The sequence below is a fragment of the Haplochromis burtoni genome, unplaced genomic scaffold (assembly GCF_018398535.1).
Source record: "Haplochromis burtoni strain Fernald_Lab_line unplaced genomic scaffold, NCSU_Asbu1 Contig_531, whole genome shotgun sequence".
Taxonomy (NCBI): Eukaryota; Metazoa; Chordata; class Actinopteri; order Cichliformes; family Cichlidae; genus Haplochromis; species Haplochromis burtoni.
In genome coordinates, this window is record NW_024582892.1 from 192111 (window position 1) to 218781 (window position 26671).

A 26671-nucleotide genomic window follows, 5' to 3' on the forward strand; every position below is an offset into this window, starting at 1 on the left:
ATACATCAGTGTTTAGGTTTACAAAAATACAACAGGGCCAACGCTCCTAATAAACCTTAATCAGATCTTTTAGTGGAGATATGAGGTTTCCACATGACCGCAATGACACCTATGAAGGTTTTCATTCCAAAACACCACACTGTATATCCACAAAAAAATAAAAAAACTCACTCAAAACTTTAATTCTAAATCAGGTTAGTGTAATATGATAGCTAAGGGGTTTAAAACAAATCCAGTATATACATTTTTGTGTGTGTAAGAAACTGTAGTTTAAAAATCAGGCGTAATATTTAATAGAGATCTTATTCTGGAACAAAACTCTTCACAACCCGTATGAGAACGTCAAAATAAAAGACAAAAAACAAGAACCGCAAAGACTTTCAGAGTAAAACTGACATGAATGAGGGGGCAGTGCTCATTTCAGAACAAAGTCTCACTGATGTCCTGCTCCAGCCATTATGTGGACAGTTTATACATGTGAAAAGAGCCTCAAACTCAGTAGTAGTTGTAAGGTGGATGCGGTTTGGTTTAGTATGCTAGGCAGAGAAGGAAGAAAAAAAAAGAAAAAAAAAAGAGAGAGAGACCTCGCCTGCTTGTTTCAAGACCGCTCCAGGATTACAAGCCTCAGTGAACCACAACAACTCCTTTCCTTTCAAACGTCGCCGCTCTGGGTGCGCGAGTTCGGAGAGCGATGACTTTCGGACGAAGACACGAGGGTCAGACAATGACTCCATTGACTCAGTTTGACACCCCACTCCACCCCACCCCCGCCTCAACCCAACACCAGTTAACATGAGAAAAAAAAATCTTGCTTATTATTAACTGGGATGTCAGTGAGCTCTCAGTGAGTGGAATTTGAGCCATGCATTGATTATTCAAAAGCAACGCCTCCACAGAATCCACTCCAGGGTCTAGTGGATTGCTTGTACGCACGCGCGCACACACACGCACACACACACACCCACACACACACACACAGAGCACACACACAACACACACCCACACACACACACACACACACACACACACACACACACACACACAACACACACACACACACCCAACACACACTACACACACCACAAACACACACAGCTAGTCTATATGTTATGCAGATTCTTCACTTCTTGTGGGATATTTACTGATAGCTTTCTTGCACAGTGAAAAGCCACTAAAATCTCTAAAGGCTTACTGCGCTTGGCGGGTGCACACAGAGTTGTCTGACATGTACACAGTGTGTTCTTTTTATGACTTCAAAGTCAGTAGTTCTCCATATTTCTCAGAAAAACTAAAATCCCTGAACAGTTAACCACTTATTCCCATTTTTTTAGACATTTCTGCACCTTAAAAATGTCTCCTCGTACCTCAATAGCTGATGACTCGTACCACAAAGTAGCTACAGCCACGGTCACCAACAACCACATACATCAGTGCGGCACAATGCCTCTGTCTTCTCCATACAGGATGCCTTTCTTTCAGGGAGCATGTCTACAGGCCAGATGGGCTGCAGGGCCTTCTCTGTCCAAAACAAAATGGCTTTGAGAGTGCTGGAGACCCCCGTCAGGTCTGCGAGAAACTGACCAGAATACTAAGCATCATCTTCAACGCACATCACGGCTCACTTTGTCAAAAGTGTTATACATCTTTCTTCACTGTTCAGCTGCACTCAGTAGCATATCCACAGGGAACTGAAGGAAATGCACAAAAATAAAAAAGCTTCACATATATTGGAAAATCTACAGATATTAAACAACTTAAAAGAAGATGACCATAAAAACAATCATGATAACCTTCTTGAACTCTTTTGTTTATGGTGTTATTTACAAAAGAAGAAAAAACTTCTTTTTGGCAGTTAACAGTCACAGATTGTTTAGAGGAAGACATGAATACAAATGGTGCCACAGGCACCACTTGAATGCTACACTGTGTTGAGTCCATGCGTGTTACAACTGGGTACTAATAACGTGGCATTTAGGGACAACCTCGATCAGTTCGGATGCCGCTGCTTCTCCAGACAGAGTGAGAAGATTCCAGTTGCACGTTCGCAGCTCCGCTTATTTTTGCTATGTAAATGTTCATCTTCCCACTCTCCAGTTTCCCTCAGTGAGACTCCGTCTGTGTCTCCTTTATAGTCTCACCGTCCCTATCCTCAAGTATGCCCACTCCAAGTGTCTGCTAATCCTAAGTATTCTGGATTTTCTGCAGTCGGTGTCACAAAACCGTTCATATGTCTGGTTACTCCTCCGTTGCTTTCCAGTCCTGCTGGGCCGTCCCCCGCCACAGCCCCGGGAATCGCCTTGGGCCCGAGGTCCAGATAGTATGGGTTGTCAAAGGCCGGAGAGGTGGAGTTCACTGGGATCAAATACCCTGGGTTTTCCACACTGTGACCTGAACTTAGGCCGTTAGGAAGCCGGCGGTCTATTCTGGATTTTCGAGGCAGTGTGCTGGGCCGCTCAGGGAACCCTGGCCTGAGATCCTGAATTTCTTGGTTGACGTACTCTGAGAAGGTGAATAGAAGAAGAAAAGTCAGAACATAATCAGTTACGGACATTTCCTTCTTTATGAAGACCACGACTCACCTGGCAGGGGATGATTTTGAATGGCGTGACTCCGCCGGGGTAGTGAGTGGTGAAGATAAGGATGGGGAAAACCATTCCACCCATCAGTTTCTAGATCATCCTTGCTCCCGTTGGGGAAAGTGGGGTCTTTGCTGTAGCGTCCGGGGCTGGCTGGTGCCAAGGAGTGGCCGTCTGTAGGTGCATCCAGGAAGACAGAGTCAGACTGACCTCCAGCTGAGGTGCTGCGAGCCAGCATTGGATACTGAGGCCACACACTGTTAGAGGCGCTCGCTCCCATTGTTAAGGTTGGGTACTGGGCGTGGCTGATTCCAGTCAGGGAGGAGTGAAGGTTCCGAGGCCCAGCAGTGTTGGAAGGGTCCATATCTAAGCTATGATCTCTGCTCTGCTGGAAAGAAAAACAACCACCCTTTAAGACATTGGGAATGTACGACATGACAGCATGTTAACAGAAAAAGTCGCACTCTCACACAGTATCAGGTACTTACTGCTCATATAATATATATAAATCTTCAAATATATGTTCATATCGGTTTCATCGTTTATTAAACAGACAATTCATGAGTTATTTCAAACACACAGACATTAAAGCAGGACTCTTAATTCTTATGTCACACATGCTGAATGATGGACACTCTCTTAAAAACTTCTCATCTGTCACTCCAGAATAAATTAGGAAAATTATCTTAGACTGATCTGATCTGGGGGTGGGGATTCCCCACCCTCTGGTCTGCGTGTCCCTGCCTCTGCTAAATTATTTTTAATAGCGAGTTACAGTTTCTAATTTTAATAGCTAGAAACCGTAGCTATAAAGGGCGTCTTTGTATAATGTTACAAGCAACAGAGAAGCAGCCACAATGCTGCGTGAATATAGGACACCTACCCTTAAAGTCGTTCGCTACATTAATCACAATTTGGAACCTGCGGTACACGTTGCTGCAGAGCACATAATCGAGCAGAGTCAGTTTCAGATATTTATTAACTCGATTAACTCGAAAGTCTGCAACTGACACACTGCAGATGGAGCTTTGCCAGAAAGCAGAAAAAGTCATCAACGTGCATAGTTTTCTCATTCTGACATGCAGAAAATTTACTGTAACACGTTATAGCGCTGGTGAAATTTGAGATTTAATAGAAATACGGAAATTTTATGCCACAGCTGGCCAAATAGTGCTCAGTGGAAGGGGATCTATCAAGTAAAACTTGAGATGTAAGGGCCAACATGTACAACTGTCATCACATAACAGGTAAATTCTGTCTGTCTGTCTGTGATTAAAGCCAAATGGACCAATCAAAAAGAACATATATCCATCTATGTATGATAGATATAGATACATATAGTTATATAAAATAGACAAAGACAAAATTACCCACCCCCCTCCCACCCCACTGACCCTGTATGACTGGTGTCTGGATAGTCCATTGGCCTGGGGCTCGTCCCCTTTCCTTGTATTTGGCACCAGGTACTCCTCAGGATCCATCATTTCCACAATATTTTCATCTTCCCTCAGAAGCATCCTGTAAAACTCACTGTCCACTGGGCTGCACTTGCTCATCTCTTCATCATTCTGAAAGACGATGAAAGAACAACATAGGATAAAAAACATTCTAGGAATGTACATCTTTATTTATTTGGATGGAATTAAAAGTGTCACTCTTTAAAAGGTAACCACATCTAAAAAGTAGCAGTTTTAGATGAATAATTTTATAGTATGGACACAATAACTATCAGTCCCGCTCTCTCTCACACACACACGCACACACACATACACAGTAAAACATTAACAGCATGAGTAAAACATTTACATACCTGAATAACTACATAGCGAGTAGGATCTCTAGCCATGGCACTAAAATCATTGACCAGGCCTTTGAATCTCGGCCTGCTCTCAGGATCAATCATCCAACCTGCCAACCAAACAATGGTTAACTGAACACTTCAACAACATTAAATCCTTTGACAGACGGGGAAATAAACTACAACGTGTATAAAAGTCAGATTCATTTGCAGTTTTTAACCAGGAAATACATTAAATGCTTAAATCTTGGCAAAATCACAACATAGACAAAATGCAAAAATCACTGCTGCAGTGAGAGGTACTGACATTTGACCATGATCATGTAGACATCAATGGTGCAGATAAGGGGTTGGGGAAGCCGCTCGCCCCCCTCTAAAACCTCTGGGATATCTCTTGCTGGAATCGTGTCGTAGGGCTTAGAGCCAAACGTCATCAGCTCCCAGACAGTTACCCCTGCAATTAAATAACAACAACGCAACATTTACTCTAAAATACAAATCACCTATAAGGATTTAAACCAAGTTATCTGTGAATGAAGTTACTTTTAAAACCATTATGCATTCAAGAAAAACAGAAAAACTATGGAAACACTGAACTCTAAATGTTTTAAGAAATATATTTATGGTTAAAATTTAAGTTGAATACTTTGGATTGCTGTTAAGCTTAGTCTATGGGTGAGACCATCACTCAATCATACAAGAACCTCTCTTGGCCAGTCTCAACTGGATTTATGCAGATAAGATACTGTGACATCATGCATCATACCCTTTGATGAGAATTTCAGGGTAGATCTAACTGTTGTGATTGACACCTTGTTAGCCAGTGAGTGTACTTTTCACACCACCGACAAGCCACAATAAAGCACGACGAAGATCAATACAGTTTTATTTATATAGAGCCAAATCATAACAGCAGTTATGTCAAGGCGTGTTTTTATTTTTATTTAATGTAGCATGTAGCAAAATGCTACTCTACAAATTTCCCACTCCTTTATGCTAATGTATTTAGCTCAATTTAAAATGGAAGTTAGGCTATTTAGCGCTACTTAGCATTAGACTGTAATAACTACCTGTATGTAAATGTGAGACGAGTTTATTGTTAATGCTAGTGTTATTAGATTCTTTTTTTGTGTTTCATATAGGAAAAAATGCTACCTTACAACACACATGGCTAAGCTAACTAGTTTGATACAAAACAGAAATTAGGACGGATAACTCTAGGCTGTGCTAACTAGCTGTTTAAAAACTTTGAAGACAGTAAGATTTTTTACTTACAAGAAAACAGCATTATGTTGTATTGCTAGTGATACCTGAACAGCTCTATCTTTGCTAAGAACCAAAAAAGTCCTGTTTTTCCTCTCTTTTCCTGGAATGCGCCAACTCAAGAGTGATGTCATTCTCAAAGTTCCTGCATTCGAGTACTGAGGTATCTGGATCATGGCCAGTGTTGCCAACTCCTCAGTAAGGTAGAAGTCGCTAAATGACGTCATCGCCTAATTTGCATAATTGGTTATGCTAATCTAATTGTAACCTATGTTGTTGGAGAGAGAAATAACATCGTGGAAGAGACATAAAGTGAGTAAAAAACGTCCTAAATGCATTTAGAGTTTATTTAGAACTACAAATTACATTTCTTTTAGCAATTATTGTTTTTTTTAATGTCACAATTCCAACCCTGCTCCTTTACCCGGGCTTGGATCGGCAAAAGTGACCCGAAATAGGCACTCTGGTGGAGTTACTTTGTGTGTGTGTTTATAAGTAGTTTTAAACCTTGTGATCCACAAAACAGCATAAGAGTAAAAGAAGAACTGACTGCGTTACAGCACCCGCTGCTTGTTGAGAGTAAAAGCGATACGCGCTTTCACGTCTTTTTTTAGCGACTTTGTCGCTAAATATAGCGACAAAGTCGCTAAGTTGGCAACACTGATCATGGCGGAAGATTTTATGGCAGAGATGCTACTTTACACACTTATGCTAAGATGACTAGCTTGATGTAAAACAATAGTTAGGCTATCCCAAAAAGTTGATTCTGTGGGAGAAACATTTCATCTTTCATCCAACTAGTTAGCACTAACTTGTTAGCACAGCCTAGACTATCGAATGCAACCTGAAATGGGTAACAAAGAACATAAAACAGAAGGAAACGGTTTACATTTTCCTATAGACTTCTACAGGACCAGAAGTCTTTTTGTGACCAGCTATTGCCATCTGATAGCCTTCAGACAGACTGCAGGTTTAAGGGACTTTGCACTGCATTAATTTTTCCAACCCAGAATCTGGGTCCATGAGAAATAGTACTGTTGTGGAGGGCCGGGCCAACTGGGTGCTACACAACAGACCCACGTGGCCCCTTGACAAAATTAATTGTCTAGCCTTTTTCGCTTTATACTGTCTGTGGGCAAAATCCTTAGCTGGCCAACAAGGAATAGAATCTTTGGAGAAGACCTAGCTTAGTAACGGCAAAAACTTTATGTCTGAACAGGCATTCATGCCAATTGCATTTTTTTGTGTCCCTCTATCAGCTAATTTGGATCCTTTTAAGCCATTACAAAACCACAGATTGTTAAACAAAAGCCATCTACATGAACCAGTGCTAAGACTGGCCAATGGAGATGCTTCTTACAACTCTCAGCATACGCAAGTCCCACCCATATGATTCGGCTCAAACAGCAAACATCATTTCTGGATTCACATTTTAATCAAAATCCTACTTTACTTGCTTGCAAATCTATTTTGGTTCACATTTAAACTTCAATGTATTTGATAAGATTTTTCTGATGATTTATTCATAAGAAAAGGATCAATTTAAAATTCCTAGCCCTGGTTGATGCCTACCGTAGCTCCATACATCACTCTGGTGAGTAAACTTCCTGTGCAGGATAGACTCCAAGGCCATCCATTTGATTGGCACCTGGAAACACAGATTTCCAGAGCATTTTTAAACAAACAAAATCCTTAACGCCCGCAGAGAACATGCTCTGCAAGTCACAGCTTCCATCTCACCTTCCCTCCATCGGCGTGATACTCCGTCTCGTCTATATCGAGCAGACGGGCCAGACCAAAGTCGGTGATCTTCACGTGATTCGGGTTCTTCACCAGGACATTGCGGGCTGCCAAATCTCTGTGGACCAAACGAACCTCCTCCAGGTAACTCATCCCCTACACCAACACACACATACACCAACACACAGATCCATCACCCTACATGTGTCCACAAATAAACAAACTGGAACCACATCAAATATGAAAAGACAAGTAAGATAAGAGAGAAATGAACAAAATATACTTCCGCTTATATCACTGCAAGCGGTCACACAAGTACAAGCATGAAAACAGAAATGCAACACCTTGTTTCCTGTTTTTGTACCTTGGCAATCTGGACACACCAGTTGAGTAGGAACTGCGAACCAATGCGGTCCTTGTTCTCTCTGACGTAGTCGAGGAGGCAGCCGTACGGCATCAGCTGAGTGACCAGCTGCACAGTAGAGGTGAGACAAATCCCCAGGAGACGACACACGTACGGGCTGGCAACGCCCGCCATCACATATGCCTCCTGGAAGCAGAGAGAGCAGATGTAATGAGCGTGTGAACTTCATTTCCGTCCACTGTAACTCCTCAAGGTTTTCTGCCTGGCTTATACTCACATCGAGGATTTCTTTGTTGGCTTTTGGTGAGGTGTTCTCACGCAAAACCTTAATCGCCACTGGGATTTTCACATTTTCCCCATCAGGAGCCCAAATTCCCTGAAACAGTAATCAAAATCATCTCGAACAAAGCTCACCACCCTCTGAACAAACAGCACATAACGTGGTTACGGATGTGCGTGATGACCATACCTTGTAAACAGTGCCAAAGGCCCCCGAACCCAGCACCCTGAGTTTTTTCAGCTCGGTCTCTTTCAATATACGCATCTGAGCTTGATTGGGTGAAGCACCACTCGGCGTCAAAGGCTCCACCAGCTGCATGTGAAGGAGGAAAATAGCAGATAAAGACTCCACGCTAGAGCAAAACACACATTTTAATTTGGCACGTCGTCCCTCACCTCGTGCTCCTGCAGGATCCTCCTCATTGTCTCCTTCCTCTTTAGCTTCTTCTGTCTCCTCAAGTAAAAGACCAGCAGAGCCAGCAGGATAATGAAGAGCACCACCCCACCCACTGCAGCCGCGATGGACGTGCCAGGTCTACACAGACACAGAAAGTTTAACGCTGCGCCCATCCATAAAAATCGAAGTTCAATTTGTAACAGCTCCCAGAAAAGCTAACGGAAATAAGTTGTTTAGTGCGCTCACCCTGTCCTGGTATCAATGGGGCAGCCTCGTTCATCCTTCACAGTGCAGCTGGAAGAGAAAAGCACCGTCTGTGAAGTCAGTCTCACTGCGTGCTTGTGTATGTGTGTGTGAGTTGGGGCTTAAATGTGGCGTCACTCACGGTGGCGTGCAGTTGGTCTTGCATGGCAGACAGTGTCCCGTGGAATTGCTGTATTTCCACACAGTATGCAGATCGCCCTTGACGCCACTGGGACACCGATCCACGCAATACTCGCCGTCCTGGAAATTCCGACACTCCGTGCAATGTTGAGCACCCTGAGACGCAAACAGAGCGATATTTAACAATGTTTATTTTTTTTATTTAACATAAAAAAATAACAGAGTTTCTACAGCCCAGTGTGACGTCGACATCCTACTTACAGCACCACAGCAGCTAAAAGGATTCAATTTAAGCTAAAATTAGACCACTTTAAGAACTTTTGTAATTAGAAATAGCTTAAAGTATAATTTATTTTAAAGCAAGCAAGGTGCAAGCAACATTATCCCTGTGTAAAAATGCTTCAGTAATCTCAGCTCTACAATGCACCATCAAAAACAAGCTATGCAATGAGAATATGCATCCTGCAGTGATGCCACATGCATCTTGAGAAAAGTGAAAAAGGAAAACAGAACCTCATAAACTTGTATTTATTCATACAAACGATACATCTCCAGGTTAAATAAACTGTCATATACAAGTACTTTTGAGCTCCAAATGGGGGTTTAAGGAGTTAGAAATCCTATCTAGCCGTATTACACTTTGGTCTATGTTTCTTACCGGCCCGTGGCAGGACTCTGAGCCATTGAGGGGTCGACACTGTGGATCACAGGCAACACACTTAGATCCATCTATGTATTCACGTACGGGCCTGCAAAGCAAGCACAAGATGCACGTAAGGTAACATCCCAGGATTAAATTAAATGCATTTATCTGAAGCATCTGACACCATCCTGAGAAGACACAACTTCAGAAACAGACGCCAGCTGCAAGTAACCCGATGAGCTCAACGACATTTCTTCTTCTTCTATAGACAATCATGAAGTATCGTATGAATTTTTGCCAACTTTCTGCAAACATCACATCATGCTGGACTGTAAATTTCCAGTCCAGGATACAATTTCCATCACAGATTCAAAATAATTAAATTTTTACACTTTTGTTCTGCTTTACATTGAAGAAACAACATTAAACATGTTAATTTAACACCTAGATAGAAATTGTATGTATGAATTCCCGAATATTCCATATATTACTGCTTTTATTTTATAAAAGCATTTATATGTTGTAGAGCAATATATAGGGCACACCACTCACTCCATACTACAATGACCTCAGAGGTATTTACGGCTATGATGTCTTTAATCAGTTAGATTTGTTAATCTTTTTATTTAGAAACTCTATGGAACTAAACACATAACATTTCTACTTTCCTTGTTAGGTTATGGTCGCGATGACTAAATTCAAGCCATAGTGTGGTGATAACTTTTTAAATCCGATCCAATTCAAGGCAAAATAGGCAAGAGAGCAGGGTATGATTTTGCATTTGGTTGCGTTGTAAATAACAAAATCACTAGCTTAATTTGGAGTGTATAATAATAATAATAATAATAATAACCTCTGTTGTTTGAGTCTTACTAAAAGAGACTGTAATTAGATGTTTGAGCATTTTACTTTAAGCCTGCTTTTTCCAGGCACTTAGCAGACGTAAATTCCTAACTAAGCAAATGTACCATCTAATGGTTGTACTGGGTTCATTTTGTGCGCATGTATACAGCCCAGTGTGTTTTCTCATTTGCTCTGCCATCTTGCATTTGCTTTTGTATGTGCATGTATGCACGTCATATCAAACTCAAACACACCGTTATCGCTGATAATAGATCCTAAATTGCTTCAAGGCACACGTTAAATTAAACGTTTTTAATCTGAAAACTAAACATCATTAGTTTTTCTGATACATTTACTGAGGAACTAGTTCTGGGAATTATTACAAATAAAACAAACAGTACACTGAACAATTAAAGAACATTATCAGTTGTTTTCGCATTGATTTAGTTTTGCCACACCTCTACAAACGCACGCAAACCTTCTTACCCCTGATAGAGATCACACTGCTCTACACACTCGGTGCCACGTTGGAAAGTTTGGCAGGACACGCACTGGCTGGGCCCCGGACCCCAACAGCCCGCCTTACAAAGGGGGTGACAAACATTCCCCTCTTTCTCTGAAAACATAGAGACAATGCAGCATGATTCACCCTGTAGTTTTTTTTACTGCATTAGACCACAAAAAAAAAGAAAAAAGAAAAATGCTTAAGACAGCTGCACGACTACAAGGCCTGTGGCTTTACTTACCACAGACTGCAGGGTCCTGGTTGTGGCTGACGATGCGGTGCGGACCCTGGGTGGGATGGAGGAGATTCTGCCATGGCAGTGAGTTGGTGTAGCACAGCTGTGTGTTGTTGTAAATCAAGACCAAACCTCCACTGACGCTGCGCAGCGACCGCAACCCGAGAGACTCGATTTGCAGATTCTGGATGGCCAGTGAAAACACACCCCTGAATGGATGGAGAGGGAGAAGATGAAGAGTGGTAAACAAAGCTTTAAATAAAGAAGAGTGTAAGAAGCAAACAGCAAAAGAGACACAGCTGTAACCCGGTATCTTTCTGTGAAAACAAGCTTCCTACAAATAGCGTTTGGGCTCTTCGGAGCAGAGTAAGGATCTTGGTCATTTTGGAGGGACTCAAAGCAGAGCATCATATCAATGTGGCTCCAGCACTGTCACTACAACTGCCCTACAGTGTAAAACCTGAGAAATCCAAGTGCAAAATTCTCCCACATGGAGAATGTATAAGGAATTATTCAGTTGTTCACTGATGAGTACAAGTCTGGAAAAAATACAAAGTTTATTGAGAAATTTATGATGCCACACCATGCCCACATATTCTGATCCTGCCCTTCCATTCAGAGGTTTTGGATGTAAAAGTGGATGCTACATTTCTGTCCTGGGATCCACAAAACATTCCTTAAAACATCTGTAGACTTCTAGACTGCTGGTAAAAAAGGGGGAAAAAAAATGCTGGCTTCAGAAGACACCACCAAACATCGACCTTTTCCTAGAACAATCAATGGATAAGATGGCTTTGACTCTTCAAACTAAGAGTCAAGGAGATTAACAGTGGGGGGAAAATGGGTTTGTTATAACAAGATTCAGAACAGCTTATAATCCAAGTGTAAAAGCTCTGATAGAAATATTTTCCTGCAGTGTATTCGATGGCTTTGGATGATGTTATTAATCTGTTTAAGTCCCTGACATCATGTTCCATGTTTGTAAAACTGTGTAAAAGGAAAAAAAAAAAAAAGACTTCCAAGTGGGAGGAAAAAAGTACTCAAGCATGACTTGTCCTGTCCTGTCGCCAAACTGCTGAGTGACAAAGTCCACATGAAGTCGCACTTGTTGTGGATGAAGGGATCAAACGGAGGCCATGGAGACCGAGGTCAGTGTGAAACCAAAAGTGAATGTGGAGCTAACATTTTCAGACATTCGTTTCAATCGAAAATAATAAAACAGTTGTCAGTTGGAATTTTTTTTAGCTTTAGCTAAAAGCTGCATTAAAACAGACTCTTTCTCAGCATCAACCATGTGTTATACAGCCTGTCTTGCTCATACTCGCTCCACAAAAATGTGATTGGTCGCTTCCACCTGGAGAACATTGATCGTAACGTTGCACACGTCACCAGCACAGTGATCAGATGGTGCTAACCGTGACCTAGTTTAAGACACTGGCCAGCAGGGCAGCAGTGCTAGCTAATAATTAGCATTTATTACCCTGAAAATGAACAGACTGCCTCAACTGAAGAAGAAACAGTCGAAAAAAACTGAACACAAACAAAGACACAGTGTTGGGTGGACACATTGGCATGTAGTGACGCACCGCATGGAAAGAAAATTAAACGTGCTGCATCTATATAACGATCTTAATACTACAGGAGAGCTGTTCAAGGCACATATAGACGATCCGGATGGTGAAGTGGAGTTTATTGATTCTTTAAATTACTTAAACTTACTATTATTCTTCATTTAGTTGACTTTTTTATCCACGTTTCCATCGTGCTCACTTGCATGAGAAGAAAAATACGCTTAGCAGGCACACCTAATGTTTGTTTCCAGCTCGTTGGTAAGTTTATTGATAATAAAGCTGATAATAAAATCACCACAGAAGGGAAAAAAAAACAAAACACTGCAGTAAAGTGGATTGAGTATGGTTACACAACAGGCATATTGTGCAAACAGGATGACAAGGGAAATAGTGGAGAGCATGCAGAACAACAGACGAGCAGTTTTAAGAAGTCTTACTTGTAGAGCATCGTGCCTCTGATCACCTTCAGGTTCTCAAACACACTGAGGTTGGTCCACTGCTCTGGCCAGGCATCAATGTAGAGATAACCTGCAAGTTTAAAGATCCCACAGAGGTGATGAAAACATTCCAACTGAGGAGACTTCGGTGTGAGAAACAGATAAAATGTTACTTAATAAAAAGCTCACATAGGGTTTAACAAACACTGTGGTACCTGTGATCTCCTCCAGAGTCCTGAAGGCACTCAGCTGCTCCAAAGTCAGGCCTGAGGTGTTCTTCGCAGGATCCCTGGACAGCGTAAGATTTAAGTAAGACTTAAAAGCCACTTTGATTATTGGGAACAATTTCATTTTCTCTTGGTTTGTCCTCAATATTAATATCTCCTCCAGGTTAAGCTTGGATTTTGTGAGAAATGCCTTCGCCAGTCCACACAAGTCATGGAGACGATGTGTCTGGGTGATCTTGAGTCAGAGATACAGATTCAATCCACAGGAGGAAATAGGAGGAATATGCTGAATGCAAGCCTGTTTGTGCAGGTTCAGATCACACTAACTCATTATTGACAACCCTCAACAATACATCAGAAACCACACACGCGTTCACTTAAATCAGCTGTCGGGGAATTTTATCAACATGTAGTATCTCAACCTCAGCAAGTTACAAGTCATGTAAGCAAACCTACAAGCTTTGTATTAACTGTTGGTATTTCGCTACATTATTTGAAATGCTCTTGAATGACACTGGTGTAGAAACAAATTGGAGCAGTTTTGTCCTCTGTTGACACAACGTCAAAAACACTTGAGTTTAAAGCCGGTCTGGTTACATGTGCAGGGATAGGCTCGGGCGGCAAAAGGATTGTGTACAAGTTGTTGCTGCAAAATTAAATATTTGAAGTGCTGAATGGGAGGGATGTGGCGCTGTGGCGGAATAAAGTCTCTGGTGTCAAGCTGCTTGTTGTCTTTACTGAATTTTACACGTTTCTAAAAATGTAAAAGTCTCTCACCATGAGAAGCTCTCAGAGCGGAAGGCCAGGCTACCGAAAATCTTCGTGCACTTGTTGAACTCCTCCACATTGGAAGGCGTTACTACGGCGATGCTGCTGCTGCTGTCGGTGACACCATTGTTGTCTGTACTCGGGCCGAAACACACTATGATACCAACCAGGAAGGGGAAAAAAAACAAAACAACAACAGACGTTAAACCAAACCAGAGCTTTTCTGGAAGCAGTATTTCTAATTAGACTAAAGTTTAACAACAACAATGACTAATAATCACCCAGCAACATGAACTAGGACGTGATCATTGCTGAATGAAACAGATTTGCACTGCATTAAAGGAACAAAGCCTTAAGCCACCCCTCATTTACTTATGTTTTGCTATGAAAACTGGAAATAGCAGCGGTGATTTATTGACAATGTGAAGTTTTTTGAGCAGTACTGTATACAAAAACATTCAACCAGCTCTGAACACTTAGTTTTTCTGCTCTTGGCTTGGTATGATGTCAGTGAGAGTGGATACTGTCGTCACCTGCACACAGACCGGACCGACCTGCTGTTCAAATCTTTAAATCTGTTTACGATGGGCAGTGAATCAGAAAAACAGGAGCCATAACAACTTGTTTTCAGACAGTGGGTGAGCTGAACGGTTGCACAAAGGTCCATTATAAAATAACTAAAAATTATTGCGAGCATTGAATCATGCAAAGCTGCTCCAGGAGAATCCAAGAATAAAAATATGAAGATGAAAATGAGCACCATAGATCCTGGAGGCTTGGTATGAGGAAGCAGAGACAGCAGAATTATGCTAGCAAGGTTATAAAGGTGACAGAGAAACTAACAAGCTAAACTAACGACATGAACAGACAGGCGGACCAGATTACTGAACCTCATTCCGATTTGTCGAGTTAACTCAAATCTAGAACCATCTTCCGCTTCCAAGTGGATGTTTTTATTCACACTAATTAGCAGGTAAATCTAATAAAGCTGCCACTGTGTGCGTGTGTTTGTAAACAGAATGATATTTCCCAGGAGAAAACAGAATGACTACCTCACCTTTGGGACAGTCTCCTTCACACTTATCACATTTCTGCGTCTCCGTCCCGTCAGGTTGGGTGACGACAACTTCCTGGTTGTTTGGGGGGCAAGATAAAGTACAGGCCACTTCCAACGCCAGATAATTATCTACAGGGCAGGAGACAAAGTGTCCAAGATGGGAGGCAGGGATTTAAAAAAATAAATAAATCAGCGAGCGTGTGACAGCTTTCTTGGTTAAGCAGATTTTTTTTTTTAAGGCAAACTCTTACAAGGACACGTCTTGACACAGGTCGCTCCAAAGTTAAACTTCCCATGTGGGTTGGATTGGGACTGAAACGTGACGGGGTCATAGGTGGTGGGCAGTGGACAGTTCTCTTTACATACACCGCTGTCGTTGAAGTGACGACAAGCCTGCAGAGAGGAGGAAGGAGGAAACATGTTTCTCCAGTAAGGAAAAGGAAAAAAGGAGATTACACTGTAGATAAGAAAACAAAAACAACAGGACTGTTTACCAGACAGTCTGAGTCTTTGGGTCCAGTGCATCCAGCTGCACACTGCAGGTGACAGCAGTCGTTGGGTAGAGGACCTTTACATCGCTGGCAGCCAGACGCACATTTAGCTCGGGTCACTTTAAACATACACACACACACACACACAAAACAAACAGTCAACATTTCAGCAAAACTTCATCTGCTCTGCTTTTGTCTACATAAAACTACATAACATGACTGTGTGTGTGATTTTAACTCACGAGTTTGGCAATCCTGAGGAGTCTCTCCCCAGCATCTTTTCCCACATGCAGGCGAACAACTTGGACCTGCACCAGAAGAAAGCCAGGAATAAAAACCAGGGAAAGCTGAGCCACAATTTTACAAGAAAGACAAAGATTCAAGAGCATGCAGACATGCTGGCTGATCTGTGGTTATGTAAGGCACCAGTACGGTTCATGAGAGCCGTTTGCTGGAAGGTCAAACTCTATAAAAGAAATCTATGTAAAGTATCCAAAACCAACATAAACGATTTTTGCCCACATTAGGATTTATAAACCCACTTCCAAAATTGCTGGGACACAGCGCTAGAATGTAAAATAAAATCAGAATGCAATGATCTCACAAACCCACATTTTATCCCCAGTGGGACAAAGAAAACACATCAAATGTTTAAACTGAGGCATTTTACTATTTGATGAAAAATATTTTGAAGCTGGTGGCAACAACATGTCTCGAAAAATTGGGACAGAGCAACAAAAAGCGGGAAAAGCAAGAAAAAAAAAAACAGCTGGAGGAACATTTTGCAACTAATGAGGTTAACTGGCAACATGACTGGATATAAAAAGAGAGGAGAGGAGTTTCTCAGGAATAAAGACGGGCTGAGGTTCACTAATCTGCAAAAAACTGTGTCTTCAAAATGTGGAAAGATTTTGGAATAATGCTCCTCAACGTAATGATGGCGCCTTTACACATGTGGAAAGGCACCATCAGTGCTGAAAGCTATACACGGGTATTAGATCAACATATGCTCCCAACCAGGAAACATCTGACATGTAAAATGACTTTATGACATCGACAAATCGCTGCATGATGTTTCTCTTTGTTCACTATTAGAGTCAGTCAGCTGCTCACAGTTAGGAGGCCGAGGCTGCAGTCGGTGTTCCTTGGCACGGCCATTCTGCTCATCCAAGATGTCCGTCAAATTGATGTTCTGGGGGTCTGGGAAGCACAGCTGGGGGTTCCCCCAAATATACACTGCACCCAGCAGGATCTCTGCAGGACAGATAATACATAAAAGTGACTCCACAACTTATAGAAGACAACAGATGCTGAGAGAAACGGGCCTCTGTTGTGACCAATCTTCCAGTGAAACACTTCAGTGTTTTAAAGCTGGCGGCTGAGGATAAGAAAATGAGTCTGAGCTCCAGACTTCTCACATCAAATTACGCCGGATTTGAGGAAAACCTCTGACCTGTGAGGCTACGTAGCCGGAGCGTCCTCAGCCCCTGACCGGCGTGAGTGTTATCCAGCACAGCCAGCGCGTAGCTGGAGTTGTACAACTGGCTGCCTCTTATGATCCGAAGGCTGTCTAAGGGCAACAGGCTCACAGAAACATGAGCAACGAGTACATAACCCTGTACCTCCACAATCCCCTGGTGAAGAAGAGAGACAAAGGTGAGGAACACTGGAGCTAACCAAGCTTATTAACTGTATTAACATTTTCTTTGCGTTTCCATTCAAACTATACCTGCAGGAAGGAGAGGTCAGGGTTTCCATGGAGGTGTGTAATCTCCAAGTTTCCATGAACAACCTGGCAACCGGTGTAGAGCAGCCTCAGAGTCTCATAGTGGTTTTCCAGGCTGGAGGGCAGGGCCAGCTTCATGTCTGTACCCCGACAGACTGCAAGGCAAAGAAACAAAGTGGCAATTTATATGACCTGCCAAGAACTACAACCTACAGTATATAGAAACAAAGAAACACTTTTCTTCAATGCAACATTTAGTTTCTTTAATGAATGAAGCCATTCAACTTTTCATTCAGCAGAATTCTTGCATTTTATGGGTTAAAATATCATCCCTACAAAAAACTAAATGACATACAGTAGTCTGCAAAAGCTGTGAGCCAACCTTCATTTATTTTTATTTCACTTGGAAAATTGGAAGATGGGCAAACACATGCAGTGCAGTATAATAAGGAAAAACAGAGGTTGTACAATTCTAACAAGCTCGAAAGTCAATGCAAGTCAATACAGCCTGAACTCTCTAGGTCAAGCTTTCTTGTCATTTCTTTAAGTAGTCTACAGGAATAGCTCTCCTGGCTTCTTGAGGGACATGCAAAGCTCTTTTATGGATGTTGGCTTCTTTTGTTCTGTTCTCTCTCAAGACGATCCCACACTGCTTTAATAATGTTGAGGTTTTTTGGACATCTCAATGTAAACGTTTACAGCAGTCCTTTCTTTTTTGGTTCCTTTTTTCATGTGTACAGACACCTAAGTGGTAATGAATGTAAGGCTTGGACTCCACATAACTTGACTCCATCTATTCACAAGCAGCCTAAATAGAAATACGAGCCGCACGCACAGCCTCCGTCTGCGTCTTAGTATACATATATGATATATTTTCCCCTGGCAGCAGATTCCCCTCAGTGGGTCACACACAGAATTGAATTCGGGGGTCATACAGCATTATAATTCACAGGGGCATTTGCAGACACATAGCTCTCGTGCCTTAACAAGCAGTCACACGGTGAACAGTCCCTCCTCTCTCGAAGTTATAAATGACTTCCCTTGGCTCCTTTCCAGCAGCCCCTCAACAGTCAACCCACTTTTCTTCATTGAAGCCCCCCAACCTCACTACTGAGCCATCTCTCTCCCTGCCATTTTGGAAAACACAGAAGCAGGCACACCACAGGAAGAACGGGAAGTCCTGGCAGCCGGGACAAGGCCGATTTTCATGACACAGTGAGGTTACCAGCAGACTTCGGGAGATACGTCTTATCATGTGTGTGCGTCTGCCACGTGTAAAGTTTCCTGGAGATGGCGGAGCGCACAGACCCATATTACCCCTCCTGGAACTCAGCTAAAGAAGTACTGAAGCATTAATAAAGACAGCGAGCTACTGCAGTAAATGTGTCTATGATTAACCGTGCGGCTGCCAAAAATACACACCCAGCCTCTGCCACTTGTGTCAAATAACAAATCAAATGACTAATCGCCGACTCCTTCAATTATGTCATCATGGAAAATAGTTTTGGAAGTCAAGCCAAGAGTGGAGATGTACTCTCATCCTCTGGCATTTTAATCATTTTCAATAAGACAGAACTTCTAAAACACAAACAGCTTTCCCAGAGTGTGACAAAAAACAAAAAGCTGGATGTCTCCGGCTTTGGGGATTAGGGAAATGTGCTGTAACAGAGAGCTCAACAGAGCACATTATCCGTTTCTGAAAAGTGTGCGTAAAGCCCGTCCTCAGTTTCCTCTCCCTTTATTCCCTCATTGTTTGCTCTCCAAAAGTCTCTCAGCAACGCCTGTGTGTGCGTGGACTTGTGAGGAGCTCCCGGCCTAAAATACTTTCCCTTTTATTGCTCACGTTACTCAGCCTGCCCGCGGTCAAGACGCTAACTTTACTTTCCCCATTCGAAGTTCACTTCCTGCCTCTTCAAAGGTTTATCTAAGCAGTTATCAAAGAAATTGTCCTCACATCCTCTCTGATCACTCGTGTCTTTTAAATTCTCTCAGAGTCTGAGCTGTTGCTCAACTGCAATCATCCTCTGGGGAAGTGCAATTTAATAGAAAGGTGTGTGGTTGCATAGCTAGAAGATGACACACACAGTTTTGGATTTTCCCAGTAAAAGGGGGATGTTGTGGTGACTGGCACAGAGTTTTGATCAAAGCTACATCGGTGACCTGTGACCTTCCAGTTCACAAGGTGATTGCGCGCCGTGTCACGTGTACACGCATTAATGCTGCCTGCTGCACAGCATGTAATGCCAATTTGCCACTGGAAACTTCCACTGCTCAGGTGTTTTGCTAGAGAGCAACAACAGCGAGGGAGGTATTTTTCCTACATTCCCGCCTGTTTCTCTGAGTTCTGACCCTACTCACGCTCTCTCCAGTCTAAATTAATTACGGTCACAAATTACAGAGGCTAAAAGGATCCCGATTATCTGAGACCATGCCTGTCCTCCCACTGCCCACTTGTTCACGCGCTCACTCAGTAGTGAAGCGCTGCAGACAGCTGTTGATGCATTTTGGACATCATTTAAATGAAGCCCTGCGATGTAATTACCCGCCGGATATTTCTAATTAGTTCTCTTGTTAAAACAGCTGCAGCTGCACTACAGTTGAAGCCATGGAAACATCAGCAGTGCTATTTCTGGATAAGTACACAGTGTAACTGACATATCCCTCTGTAACATTTAAGTCAAATCTGTGCACACAGATTTATTTGAAACCCAGTTTGTCTGAACTACACCCTGTTACGTAAGCATGATGGAAACCATAGATTCAACTGTGCTATTATGTTATAATCTTCAATACATTCACCTGAATAATGCCACCCCTCAAAGTTACTTCACACTGAATCAGCATGGATACACAGATATATACACATACACAGCAGGAGCAATTCAATGCATTTAGGCATGTAGTTCAAACTGAGCATCACAATGGGCAAGAAAGATGATTTAAATGAGCCTGGTTGTTGGCTTGAGTACTTCAGAAACTGCTGATCTACTATCAGTAGGATTTACACAGAGTGGTTCAAAATCGAGACTATATCTAGTGGAGGAAGTGTTTTATCAGAGCCAGAAGTCAAACTGTTTTGTTTTTTTATAGGAAAGCAACAGTAACTGAAATAACCACTCGTTACAACCAAGGTACGCAGAAGAGAGTCTCTGAATGCATAAAACATCCAACCTGAAGCAGAAGACCGCACTGTGTGCCCTTTTTGTCAGCTAAGAACTGGCAACTGAGGCTACAGCTCTCACAGCCACACCAGAACTTGACAAGAGTGGAGACAGGCTTGTACCACCAGTTCAGGCGCTGTGGGGATATTAGGGCTGGGCCATATCATACCGTTCACGGTAATACCGGTGTATGTTGGGCAACGATAAGAAAATGAAATATCGCGATAGAATATGGGTAAAAAGCACATGCGCAGTGCCTTTGTTTACATACGCACATGGCGGCGATGCAGAATGAGAAGAGCGAAAGCGGATCGTTGAATGAAACGGATGAACCAGAATTGGTTTGTAAAAATGCTCCAACTTCAGTGGTGTGGAACTGGTTTGGCTTTCGTCCGTCAGATACACAACAAAGCACTATTTTTGGTAGAGCATGCTAGTGGGCCGTCGTTATTACCGTGTTGTTTGGAAAATCAATCCTTTGATTTTTCTGAAAATCGACAGTGCCCCTTATAATCCCGTGTGCCTTATGTATGAACTCTGGTTGTGTTTACTGACCTCGAAACAATTTTATGTACACGGCGCTCGCAAATCTGTCAAATGTTTCAGTACGACTTTGCTAAGCTACGGAGCCGCACCGCTTGATGGATTGTCGGAGCAACACGGCTATCGTAGGCAGGAGCCTCGCGGAGTGATACGTACTGCGCTTCAACATAATATTACCGTATTGTGTGTATAACCTCTTTTTAAGTTTTGTGGATATTATACATGGTTATGCTGAGGATATGTCGGCCAGTTTTCACTGGAAATGCCTTTTGGTTAAACTGTCAGCAAGGAATTTGCATTTGCACTGCAAATTTTTTATATAACTTTAATGCACTTAAAAAAGCTGCTTGTGTAAGTGAAAATACATTGATGTTTTGGGGTTTTTTGGCAGTTGAGGAGTTGTAAAGTATTTTGTCTCGTGTCAATTATATCGTCAGTTATATCGTTATCGCAAATTTTCAAATGTATATCGTGATAAATATTTTTGGTCATGTCGCCCTGCTCTAGGGGACATTTTCTTTGGGCCACCATGTGACCATCGCTTACACTCCACAGCCTGTCTGAGTATTGTTGCCATCCCTTTATGACCACATCTTCTGATGGCTGCTTGCAGAAGGATAAAACACCATGTCACAAAGCTCAAATCACCTCAAACTGGTTTCTTGACCATGACCAATTAGATCGCTGTACTTAAATGGCCTCCAGAGCCACTAGATCCCAAAACATTCAGGACATGGTGGTGAAAGAGGTTCACATCATTAGATAGCCGTGTAGCCAAAATATCTACAGCAGCTGCGTGATGCTATCATGTCGATATGGAACAAAATCTCTGAGGAACATTTCCGGCACCTTGTTGAATCTATGCCACAAAGAATTACAGCAGTGCTGAAAGCAAAAGGAAGTCCAGCTGGTAATAGCAAGATGTAATGAAGTGTCCAGTGTTTATACATTTATAATAGGAGAGGAGCTCAGCAGCTATTCTCAAAAGGGTAAGATAAATCACATTAGCTCCATATCTGCTCACAGCTCAGTCATTAGCCATGATTACAAGGACACTAATAACTGGAAGTCTGAATGATATAAAAATGCTTCATGTGAACACAATGACCTGATAACGCTCCTTTGGACCAAAATTTCCTTTCAATTGACACAGGTGGGTTATACCGACCTCAATCGAATCAGTGTGTATGGACAGGTACCTTATCCTTACTGCGAATGCCTGCTATATGTCAACACAACGACAACACAGCGTGGGTCCATTTGAAAAAGATAAATGACGCAAAAGGCAAACACACGAGACAGGAGAGAAACTGATGACTTCCTCTGTTCAAACCGTCGATGCATGTAAATGCACAACATGATCGGATTGAAATTGCGCACAGGTAAACATGAATACTGACAGGAAAATGGAAAACAACGCTCTACATGCCAGTGACTCTACCTTTGCTTGTTTAAATTCATCCAACTACTTTTAGGTTTGTTAACATGTCCTAATTTGTGTAACAGCAGTTTAGCATAGCAGATTAATCTCAAAGCATCCTTAAGGTGTCTGTATACGTCAAACAAGCCTCGCACTTAGGGGACAACCTGTTAAAGATAGAGTTGCTGTCAGGTTAACATGTGAAACGTGGTGGAAATAACAACTTTGTCTTTTACACGTTGTTTACTTCATGGTTAACCGCCACTAGCAGTTCCAGCACAGCAGCTTGTTTACCAGTTCTGACTTTAGAAAACTAGTATTACCACCTTGAGCTCTGTGGTATGCCAAACATTAGTTAAGTCCACCTCCATCGAGACTTAACACAAATGTAGTGATGAAAGGAAGGAAGCCAGCAGATGGGCAAGTCTGGACAGTATGATGTCACTGTGCACAGTAGTTTTGGAGTTACAACCAAAACAAAAGAAAGAAAAAGAGATGTTTTGTTGGATCGCAGTGACCTTTGACTGCCATATTCTAATCAGTGCATCCTTGAGTCCAAGTGAACTTTGCGCCCAGTTTATAGAAACTTCCTCAAACGGTTATCGGCTTCTTGGGAATGCCGGAGAGTGACGTGCATACGGATGGGCAGTTGGAAAACACAGCGAACCCCGGCCAAGGCTGTCGTTAGCACATAAAAAGATAACACTGCTGAGCTGGTGAATCAGCTGGTGAAGACTGATTGAACAGAAAGTTGATCGTCCAGTCCCTGTAACAACACACGGTACGTGGCATTCCTGTGAATGCAGTTAGTACTGCAGGACTTTCAAGTGCATGTGGCCAAGCAATCCAAACACTTTTTATATAGTCAGAGGAGGTTTTATAACTTGAAGTGCAAGATATTTAAAATGTCAGCACTTGTTGTTTCAGCTCTAAGGAAAGTGAGAGAACACGAAGTACTGCCGGTGTGTAAGAAATCACTCCTGATTTGATCTGAATCAGGCTTCCTGAGAGGCTGCGGTGTGTGTTTGTACAAACGGGCTGCTTGAGACTGAAAACTGAAAGCCAGCTTGAAGCCACACCTGTGTGTGGCTGCATGCCAGTTAGCACAGGGAGTGTGTGGAGGTGCGTGTGTGTTTACCAGTGTGTGTGCGTGTGTAGCAACAGGAACGCGATGCTGCCGCCGCTGTTGCGGGAACAGGGCTGAATCACAGCGGAAAAGCCTGCTCCTCGTGCTCTCGTCTAATGAATTAGATCCTCCAAAGTTCCGCAAACAGAGCGAGCTGATCCAGCGGGACTTTCGCTCAGATTTTTCACACGGCAGCCCTGATTGCACCGCAGCCCTAATCCTTAGCAACGCGTCTTGCATAAACTCCACATTTCTCCCAGCCTCCCCACAGCGCATTCTTTCTACCGCTTCACTCTGCGGTCGAGAAAGAAAAAAACAGGTATTGCTCAACAGACAAGCAGAACAGGCTCTGTGCTGCGCTGGAGCCACGAACTCCTCGTACGCTCACGCCGCCACAGACTAAAACCACCAAAACACAAACGCACCGCCACATCTCAGAGTGTCCCGACCTCTTTCTACACATTAACCACATAAAGGAAGGAGTCTGGATTAGAGCGCTGGAATAAGGAGGAGGGAAAATTAGGACATCTTCCATTCAAAACTGGCCTAAATAAATATCAAGAAGTCGATTTCTGCTATTATTTTCAGATAAAAGGCTAAAAGATAAGTGCTGTTAATGACGGAGTTCCACAGAAGGATAACTGATCGATAAATTGAGTGGGATACATTTCATTATTAACATAGTGTACACAGTGCTGTGTACAAATCAGTTACTCTTTGTTAGAATTCCAGAAGGGTTTTATGACAAATTAAAGGAAAAGTCACTGACAGTTTCTCCCAGGTCTCTGGAAATCTGCTGGAGCGTTCAAGCATCATTATTCCTGATGTTGGTCCAACACATCTGTCCTAAATCTTCTACAGGTTCAAGTGTAACAAAATCCAGCTTGAGCTGCTTTCAGCTGCTCCTTTATTTACAAGCAGTCACCACAGATGGTAGCTCTACATGCCGGATCTGACTTTTTTTTAAATGCCCAATGTCCTTCCTGACATATCCCCAAAGGGATCAGTGTCCCCTCCCGGGATCAAACTGGGATATTTTGTTCATTAGTCAGGTAAATCACATCACTATAGAGCCACCAGTGGAACCCCGTAAAATCCAGCATTTTAAAAAAAAATACTTAAATTACTTTCAAAACACTTAGATATTCAGAAGTGTCTAGATCACGTTCCCACGTCACTCCCTTAGAGGAGAATTTGAAAGATTTGCAAATAAACACTTAGAAAAAAAATTAATCGCAAATTATTTCGAACCAGAATGATTCACAGCCAGAGGATGAACCCAATATCAAAAATTTATGTACTTTAATTCGTTTTGACCGGCCACCCATCACCAAGAAATGCAATTTGTCTCTAGATGGACGCACTCTAAAATGAACTAGGCTGCAGAGCTTAAATGAATGTGTCTACTTGCTGAAGTCATGAGGGCTTGAAAATGCAGGCAAACTTCAACCCATCCCTATGTACTTCAAGGGCTTGTAACTCAGGTTTCATAGCTTGAAGATAACATTGTGCATAGGTTCATCAATCATCCTAAAGTTGATTCACAAAAACATTCAGCTGGTCCCGAGAGGCTCGTGTGGAAGTGACATTTAAAGCACGCGCGTGCTGCAAATGGTCAATAGTAAGCATGCGGTGCACCTCTGTGGCAGCATTTGAATTAGTCCTTCCTCCCAATGCACATTCGGGTTTTGCCTTTGATCTGTCGCCCACCTGCACACACCACTCCAAAATATAATTACTTCTCCATTAAGGATGAATGTGCTAGCTTCACAGTTAGCAATTTTGTGCTAGTTTTCATTTGAATGATCTCTCTCATCAACTCCTTATTTTATGATGGACAGAAATTACCCTGGAAAACATGTTATGGTTTTTGTTTATATTGTACTGAAAATACAAGACGGTTCTTTGTTTCTAAGTTCGGAATCGAGGGTTTGAATCGGGCATTTTTACCCATACCTCCTTAATTCCAACGTCCTGCAGACATGGGATACGTTACATGCTTTACCTAGAGGGCACTTTTACAAACAACACATCAAACTAAAGGTCGTTTAATAGGCAGATTTTTTTTAATATTTATTAATATTTATCAGATTGAATGAATGGGCAGTAAAAAGAGCAAACTCCTTTCTTTTACATCAGTTATTTTCAAATGAATGGCCTTGTTGGAAGGGCTTTTTGGCCCTTGTGATGCATGCTCACCAGATGCCACTGCATTTTAGTTATGGATGCTTTGAAAGTTTACACTACATTAAAAATAACTGCAACCTCTTTAGTTTTATAGAGAGCTGGCCAGCACCCTATGCCGAGCCTGATTTGGCCTGTGAGCCGCAAGTTGAGTATCACTATTACAGACCTCTTATGAATTACAGGAAAGTTAATAAATAGTGAAAATAACACGTTTGTTTTTTAATTATTTCCCCATGATTTCATTCTGCTAACACAAACAAGGTAGCTGAGGCAATCGTTTAAATACTGAGAGTTCAGAAGATGTCAGCAGTATTTCTGAGTGTCACACTGATGTAAGATGTGCAGATTCACAGATCTAACACTTTATTTCCTCAGAGGTTTTTCCCACTAAAAGCCGGGTGAAGAGAAGATAAACAGAAGAAGAGGCTGAAAGTCTCCCCGGAGGACGGCAACAATGCCTCTCCGGTGGTCCCGCTCTCCTCTCCGGGTGAGTTAGATCACTAACACGCGGTCTAGACTGGTGAGTCACAGCAGGCTGAGTTAGCTGATCACTGAGGCCAGTTCAGTAAGACTTAATCGCCACACAGTGAGCTTCACTGGAGTGTGACAAGGGCACGAACTCTATGGATAGAAAGGCCACTGAACACAGACACACACACAGGCACGGGGACAGGGAGGTGAAAGAGTGTGTGCGTGATATAACACTTTTACAATACTTCATAACTGAAAGTAAGACAGCTGAGATTCACTCCGGAGCCAGTCGGAGCGCTCGCCCTGAACTGATGCTTCACAGATTGAGTAAAGTGCACCAACCAGTTCCCACCAACAATGCAGTCATAGATGAAAATCACTTCACCTGTGACTAAAGGCTTTGTTTGTGTTTGTGTGTGTGTGTGTGTGTGTGTGTGTGTGTGTGTGTGTGTGTGTGTG

The 26671-nt window shown here is 42.4% G+C and overlaps 1 protein-coding gene across 2 annotated transcripts in view; it reads right to left on the minus strand.

The window, feature by feature from the left end:
- Positions 1-1848: 1848 nt before the first annotated feature.
- erbb2 (erb-b2 receptor tyrosine kinase 2) overlaps positions 1849-26671 on the minus strand; it is a 26210-nt gene continuing 1387 nt past the window's right edge. Inside the window, exons 2-27 of one of the 2 annotated variants that reach the window (XM_005947433.3) lie at positions 17308-17459; positions 17032-17212; positions 16692-16832; positions 15821-15886; positions 15582-15697; positions 15339-15480; positions 15088-15216; positions 14040-14184; positions 13251-13324; positions 13036-13126; positions 11034-11236; positions 10774-10903; positions 9460-9550; positions 8803-8957; positions 8664-8711; positions 8417-8555; positions 8211-8333; positions 8019-8117; positions 7742-7927; positions 7378-7533; positions 7210-7285; positions 4682-4828; positions 4387-4484; positions 3971-4144; positions 2580-2964; positions 1849-2499 (exon numbers count right to left, since the gene is read on the minus strand). In XM_005947433.3, the coding sequence (XP_005947495.1) occupies positions 2150-2499; positions 2580-2964; positions 3971-4144; positions 4387-4484; positions 4682-4828; positions 7210-7285; positions 7378-7533; positions 7742-7927; positions 8019-8117; positions 8211-8333; positions 8417-8555; positions 8664-8711; positions 8803-8957; positions 9460-9550; positions 10774-10903; positions 11034-11236; positions 13036-13126; positions 13251-13324; positions 14040-14184; positions 15088-15216; positions 15339-15480; positions 15582-15697; positions 15821-15886; positions 16692-16832; positions 17032-17212; positions 17308-17459 (3797 nt within the window). In that variant the 3' untranslated portion in view covers positions 1849-2149. The remainder of the gene's footprint in view (positions 2500-2579; positions 2965-3970; positions 4145-4386; positions 4485-4681; positions 4829-7209; positions 7286-7377; positions 7534-7741; positions 7928-8018; positions 8118-8210; positions 8334-8416; positions 8556-8663; positions 8712-8802; positions 8958-9459; positions 9551-10773; positions 10904-11033; positions 11237-13035; positions 13127-13250; positions 13325-14039; positions 14185-15087; positions 15217-15338; positions 15481-15581; positions 15698-15820; positions 15887-16691; positions 16833-17031; positions 17213-17307; positions 17460-26671) is intronic. The other variant, XM_005947434.3, reaches the window with a different exon arrangement.